The sequence below is a fragment of the Trichomycterus rosablanca genome, chromosome 12 (assembly GCF_030014385.1).
Source record: "Trichomycterus rosablanca isolate fTriRos1 chromosome 12, fTriRos1.hap1, whole genome shotgun sequence".
Taxonomy (NCBI): Eukaryota; Metazoa; Chordata; class Actinopteri; order Siluriformes; family Trichomycteridae; genus Trichomycterus; species Trichomycterus rosablanca.
Window position 1 is genome coordinate 720,687 of NC_085999.1, and position 7,312 is coordinate 727,998.

A 7,312-nucleotide genomic window follows, 5' to 3' on the forward strand; every position below is an offset into this window, starting at 1 on the left:
TCATTGTTCTGCTTTAATAACGTCCCACAGGATCATACAGCAGTCGTGTGTGATTAATCGGCTTTATTAAGAAAATCGTTTAGTGTGCAGAACCAGCATTAATCAATAATGTATGGACAGATACTTCTTAGATCACTGGGACACCCCTTATCATTTTAAATGTGTGCTTAAGTCACAAGAGTTGGTAAGAGGTAATAAATCAGTTATATGAAGGAAATGGTATGGTTCTGATTGTGCGGAGTCTTGACCTCAACCCCATTTAACAGCTCTGGGATGAACCAGAATACCTACTGCTCAATCAGCGCCCAGCCATACAAACACTGCCATCTTCTGACTGAACAGGCACAAATTCCCACACACAGACACACTTTAAAGACATAAAGGGGACTCGATAGCATTTAATAGCATTTGTTTTGGAAATGGGACGCCCAACAAGCTCACGGTCAGGCGTCCAATTAGATAAGGGTCATTCCTGGGATTTGGTTCCTTTTGGACATTAAAACTTGATGAAAATAAAATTGTTTTTATGTGTTTTTCATGTTTTATTATGAAACTAAAACTAATACTGGTCGAGCTAAATCACACATGAACCTCATATACACTGTGACGTCCAGCCTGTTACGTATTAGGTGATAACAGGGTGGACCATAACAGGGTGGACATTCTGACATAATATTAGCCATTAGTTAGCGAGTGAGCAAAACCATGCTAGTATAAAAGTGAAATCAGACACAGAAGCCTTGGCTTTTTAGTGTGATTATTTTTGAAATGATCAAATCTTTTTGCTTTTTGTCATATATCCCGTAACAGGGTGGACATGTTATGGTCGAGCATATAAGACTTTAAGGATAAAATGTGGATAAAACAACATTAAAACGAGAAGTTTAATAAGTCACTAATCGTCCACACTTGTATTTACCTCCAGGAAATGATGTCAGGATGTAAAACAGCTCTTCATTTTAAGAGACAGTAGTAAGAAATAACAGGGTGGACGGTAACCTGAGGGACGTGTGAGGAAAAACCCTTAAAATCAGCAATAAAATCAAACTCATAAAGAAAATAAATCCAGGGTTTAGAGGGACGTAATCAAAGCTGTTAAACAGTACTGAAAGACTGAGATATTTTCATGATTAAAGCTCATAAGTTTGCGGACGACACAACAGTGGTGGGCCTTATCAGCAACGACGATGACCTACAGAGAGGAAGTAAACCAACTCGTTGTCTGGTGTGAAAATAACAACTTTTTTTAAATGTCAACAAAACAAAGGAAATCACTGTTGACTTCAGGAGGACACACATGGTACATGCTCCGCTTACAATCCATGGAAACGCTGTGGAGTCAGTCAGAAGCACCAAGTTTCTGGGGGTGCACCTCACAGACGACCTGACATGGACTACACACACCACCTCCCTTGTCAAGCGGGCACATCAACGTCTTCACTTCCTGCGACGGATGAGAAGAGCAAACCTCCCCCCTCCGATCCTCACAACTTTCTATAAAAGTGCTATAGAGAACATTCTCACCAACAGCCTCCCAGTCTGGTATGGAAATTGTACAGCCTCAGACCACAAATCCCTTCAGAGAGTAGTGAGGACAGCGGAGAAGATCATCAGAACCTCACTCCCTTCCATACAAGAACTATACCAGTCACGCTGCCTCAGAAGAGCCACCAAGATAGTTGGTGACCCCACACACCCGACCTATGGACTGTTCAGTCTCTTGCCCTCTGGCAAACGCTACCGCAGCATGCCATGCAGGACCGCCAGACTCAGCAAGAGCTTTTTTCCACAAGCCACCAGATTACTCAACTCCCTATAACAGCACACACAGCATACCTGCTCACAATTACTTTTTTTACTTAATGTATATCTTTTTTAAAAATGTAATGTATATTTTGTCTTGTATATGCTCTTTTTTTTCATATTCTGCACACTGGAGCTTGAGAAACGCAATCTGGTTCAGCTGTGCACTCCTAGCTGTATAGTCTGAATGACAATAAAGTTCACTTTGACTTTGGTATATATTCTCTATATCGGAATGTACAGCACTGGGGACATGGAAGAACCTGCTATCTAACAGATAATAGCAGTATGTATACAGTAGTTTTATGGGGGGGGGGGGGGGGGTAGAAAACATTGTGTTTAGTATTTGAAAGTGTTAATTATTTCAGTAAGATGTTTAGAAAATTTTATTGTTTCAAATGTACTTCATAAATACAATCATCAGTACTGGGGACACAAATAATAGACAGGGTTAAGGGCCTTGCTCAATCACCCAACAGTGGCTGCAGAGCAAAGCCTGGATTTGAACCACCAATCTTCCGGTTGATAGCCCAAAGCTCGACCCACTAGGCTCCCACTGTCCCTATAGCTAATAAAAGTTTTTAATTCTCACACAGGTTTATTCTGAATAACAGTAATAAAGGATTCAGTGATTCAGGTTTGAGTAAATGTGTCTCAGCCTGCACTGCTCTGGCCCGGGGGTTTCCTCTTAGGGTTGCCAGATTCCTTTCAGAAATCCCACCCGTTTACCTTAAATTAATTTGATGACCAAATAGATCCGTTTGTATGGAATTAAATTCTGGACACTCCGAGTTCGAATCTCAGCTGTGCTACCTACCGGTCGGCTGGGCGCCTCCTAACAGGCACAATTAACAACTCCTGCAACAAACAGAATTAGCAACTATCTGCTGGGTGGGAAAAGAACGGACTAAAAAGTGGGCGCCGTGTAAGGACCCTGGTTAGTACCCTGAGGGGCCCGTACAGAAGTGGAGGAACGTGGAGTTGAGCGCGTGACTCTCCGTGTGAGAGACCGAACTCACGATGATCCACCGAAGTACAGGCAAATAAAGAGACGAATATACCCTCCCTGGATGCCATTGGGATCCCCAGCAGCAGAAGACTAATTGGCTATGCTAAAAATTGGGAGAAAAGACAGAAAATGCAGAAATAAAAATGGAAAAATAGAAATCATATCAAATCCGTAACATAATGAAGTCAACTAGGTCATCTGACGTGGAAAGTTGGCTAGTGGAATCAATAAGTAAGCAAATTTCAGCAATGCAAATAAACTACAGCTTACACGGGACATTGCACACCAACTCTCATGATCTGAAAACGAATGTATATAATATTTAAAGATAATGTTGATGTCCTGTTATACACAGCCACCAACATCAGAAACCAGCACAAAATAATTCTGCTCCAAATTTCCCCAACTTTGAAAAGCTGCACAACTGGGCGGGATAACAGCAGAACTGGCAACCCTAGTTCTGACGTCTATTTCCTTAAAGTGAAAGCCGGCTTTCAAGCGCGAAATTAGGAATAAAACTCAGTTCTGACGGTGAGTTACTGCAGAATAAAACTTTATAAGTGTGAGATGTATTTATTATTATTGTTATTAAGTAAGATATAATGATCATTCACATCATTAATGTTGCACGTTGTGAAGCAGCCTGCAGTATGTACACATGTACAGTAGGAACAACTTTGTTGGGGTGAATTATAGCACTATAAGTTTGGACTTTTATATTTGACACTTAAATATGATATTTTCTGCACAATGTCTATTCATGAGCTACATTAGACCATCGCGGTAGTTTTATATCGGACAATCAGTTCACCAGACTGCGGTGATTTGTGTGGGGTTAAATACTAAAGGTGCCATAACTTCATCAGCTAATTATCACGTGTTTTGGTAAATAATAATAAAAATAATAAATAAAATATATTTGAGGATGTTTATACTGATACTGGTGAAGTACACAAACAGCGAAACTGCGCATGCGCAAGTCAATGTGCCTTAAAGTACTGTCAGTAAGTCCAAATAGCGACTGGTTTATAATACTAATTACTTCCATAATTACATTAAAATAACCTTTTTTGGCAGTATTTTGTGCATTTTAAGACAGTACTTTTAACCTTATACGTCATTGTGTATAACATCATCCTAAACCTAAAGTGTTCACACCAATTAAGAAACATTCAAACACCATCCCTGTTACTATTCAGATTACTTCTCATAAATAGACATTAAAAAGTGTTATTAAACATACAAAAGGTGCACTGTTCTTACTTCTATATTCTATCCAGCATTAGCTTTGTAGTTTTGCTATTATTAGTTATTTAATGCAAGTACCTGTGATTATTACCTACCCTACTCATTACTTATCTGTTGGTCTGCATCTTCAACTTTAGGAACAATGGAAATAATCAAGGCGAATAAACCAAAGCTCATCAGGTGGTTACGCGGGGACGAGTTAATTTTGCAGCATGTCCAGTCCAGGAATCTAATTACTGCGAATGAGTACGATATGGTGAACAGTATCCCAGATCCTAGTCAGAAAACTACAAAAATCTTGGATCTGATGTTGGGAAAAGGTGACGGGATTTGTCGGGCCTTCCTGGAAATGTTAAAAGATGATGATGTGAATGAATCCAGCCCAGAGCTCAAGAAATGGATAGCTACAGTAGATACCTCCTCATCCGCCCACTCATCCGCCTGCTCCTCCTCAGGTACAGATTTTGGTAATACTCGGTAACAGCCATGGTTGAATTACAAGGTTTATCAGGTTTTAGGCAAAAATTGTTAGCATACATCAATATGCTGTTGACATAATCTAACTAAGAAGCTCAGACAGCATTAAAGTTTATTAAATAAGCTATATAGCTACTTACATTAATATACAGTGGCTTCACTGGCTTACACAACTGCAACCTCAGTAAAGATGCGACCAATAATAATAGTGAAGGTAGGCAGATGAGACGAGACATACCCAATTGTCCCAATTGTCACTGAATAATTAGGATACTGGTAACAGCTTTAAAATGAATAATGAGTGTGGTGGTGCATCGTACTACTGTACAGCATTGGTCACTAAAATATGACAAGTACATAAAAAGGTCAACCAAAGACTTTTTAATAATATTGTGGATTGAAGGGGGGGGGGGGTTATTGTAGTATAGAGTACCCTGCCAACTGTTAAACATGAGGGTGGATCTATTATGCTTTGACAGCCAGTGACAGTGGTACAGGATTTGCATTGGCATTAATGTATTTTAAAGATTTGAACTGTTTTTAGATCATTATTACATAAACCATACTTTTCTATTCATGCAACTGAATTGTTCACTCTATACAGTAGCCGAAAAAGCTTTATAAAATTAAGAGAACAATAGTTTAGGTGCTTACATATGGAACATTGCATATAACACCACAGGCACTTATAAGTATAGTGCAGAGTTAAAATAATCAATATTTTTTCAGTGATCACAGTTTAACCTTTTACATTTACGTTGTGTCTTCGTTTCTCTTTCCTCTATAAACAGTGGCAGTTCCAAACAACACTGGCCAAAGCACAAGTAAGTACCGGACCTCACACTGATGTTATTATACTTAATGTAGTCACAAATACTTTAAGGTAATTAGCCATCCCAATTTAGATGTTTAAAGTTTTATTCAATAATAATAATACCTGTTTGTGAGCATATGTATGAGGGTTACCAAATGAAAACTGCTGTTCTCTCTCCACAGGTACTACAGTGAATATCCAAGCACATGGTGGCAGCAACGTTAATGCTCCTGTAATGTGTAGCAACAACATAAAAACCCTCAACACCAATATAAATATGAATCCAACTTCCCAAACATCGCTGGATGACAAACTGATTAGTGGTAAATAATGCACTTCAATTATATCGAATGTTATGCCGACTTTGTTCATTTACATCTTAAACACCGTAGCAACTTACTCTAGTACAGGGGGTTTCAACCTGGGGGGGTGCAAGTACCTGTCCAGGGGGTGTGACATTACAAGCTTTGAGCTTTGCCTGATCTGACCCTGGATTTTATATAAAAAATGTAGGATCTGTTATCTGGGTAGGGCACATCACCCTGGTAATTGGCACTGCCAGTCTAAAACTGTCACCAGATCAGTTTCAGCTCACATAGAATCATTACCTGTTAGACCACAGTAGCTTTTATTAACCAAAATATGTTTAGATGGACACTTCATAAGAAAAGAGTGTTTAGAAGTTATTTTGGCTTCCATACTGCAAATGTAAAGCATATTCAGCAATGCACTGTCATTCAGCAGATTTAGAAATGAAAAGGATGATAGTTTTATATTAAAACTTAATTTAATCAATAACATATTGCAGTATCAGTACCATCAGATAAATCCAAATGCATTCGGTATCAATAAAATGTTATCTTATCTCTTAAACAACCATAAAATATATTTAACCATTTTACACGGTATTAGATTGAGCAGTGCTTTTTGAATAGAACCTACAAATTCCAATCAGCTGTTTATCTTTAGCCCAGTTTAGTTAGTATCTTTTATATTTAGTAAATGTCATGTTTACTTGTGTTCACTTCTGTATGTACAAGGAATAGCTGTAGCATTTGCATTGTGACTCAAGTAGGAACAGCATCCTAGACCATACAGCCGCGTGCACAAACATAAAAACCCAGATTCACATACTCAGATGTTTACAGTAAGAACTAAATATCTTAATGAAACTATATTGTGTAAATGCGGTAATAAAGTCGGTTCCTCTCTTTCCCTCTTCTACCCACTTTTCCTTTCACAGACAGCGAAGAGTTTTTGAGAAAGAACCAATATAACCTCGTTCAGAGAGTAAAAAATGTGGCCGAAATCGTCGATCAGCTCAACTTCAGGAGAGAGATGATGGCAAACGTGCAGGCCGAGCCAACAGACCAAAAGAAAATGAGAAACGTTTTGGAGTACACCAACAGCAGGACCGCTAGTGATCTTCTGATCGAGGTCTTGATGAAACATGATCCTGATCTGATGAAGGAACTGACCAGCACCTAACAACCTTATTCAGATATTTTTAAACTGTAAATGATACACAGCTCTCGGGTATGAACTGGTACAGATAGAAATGTAAATCATGTCAAATGTCAAGTGCATTATTATCACATTATTATTATCGGTGCTAATATGTAGATCAGGTACATGGTAAAATTTTACATGGTTTTACTCAGGCATATCAAAATCATTTTTTTACTTTTTAAAATTATTAATTTACTTAATAAACTGGGTGAAATTTTGCATGAAAATCTTTTTATACAGATAAATTGTATTTTCTTAATTTTATGAAAAATTAAATAAATGAATAAATAAAACTCATAATAAATCTTATTTGCCTAAAACAAAAACAAAAATTAGCTATCCTTGTGATATGTGTTTGTGTGTTTACATACAAAGAAATGGAGGGTGAGGGTGGGGGGGTCACCTTTTACAAATCTGGCTAAAAATGCTGAACAGGAACAGCTGAGGACATG

The 7,312-nt window shown here is 38.2% G+C and overlaps 1 protein-coding gene across 1 annotated transcript; it reads left to right on the plus strand.

Annotated features, from left to right (window-relative positions):
* The first annotated feature begins 3,305 nt into the window (after positions 1–3,305).
* Positions 3,306–7,004, plus strand: si:dkey-10c21.1 (uncharacterized). The gene is made up of 5 exons (XM_063006582.1): positions 3,306–3,343; positions 4,198–4,515; positions 5,329–5,361; positions 5,534–5,674; positions 6,595–7,004. Exons 2-5 carry the CDS (start codon positions 4,203–4,205, stop codon positions 6,837–6,839), a joined length of 732 nt encoding a protein of 243 aa, XP_062862652.1. The 5' UTR covers positions 3,306–3,343; positions 4,198–4,202; the 3' UTR covers positions 6,840–7,004.
* The last annotated feature ends 308 nt before the right edge of the window (positions 7,005–7,312 follow it).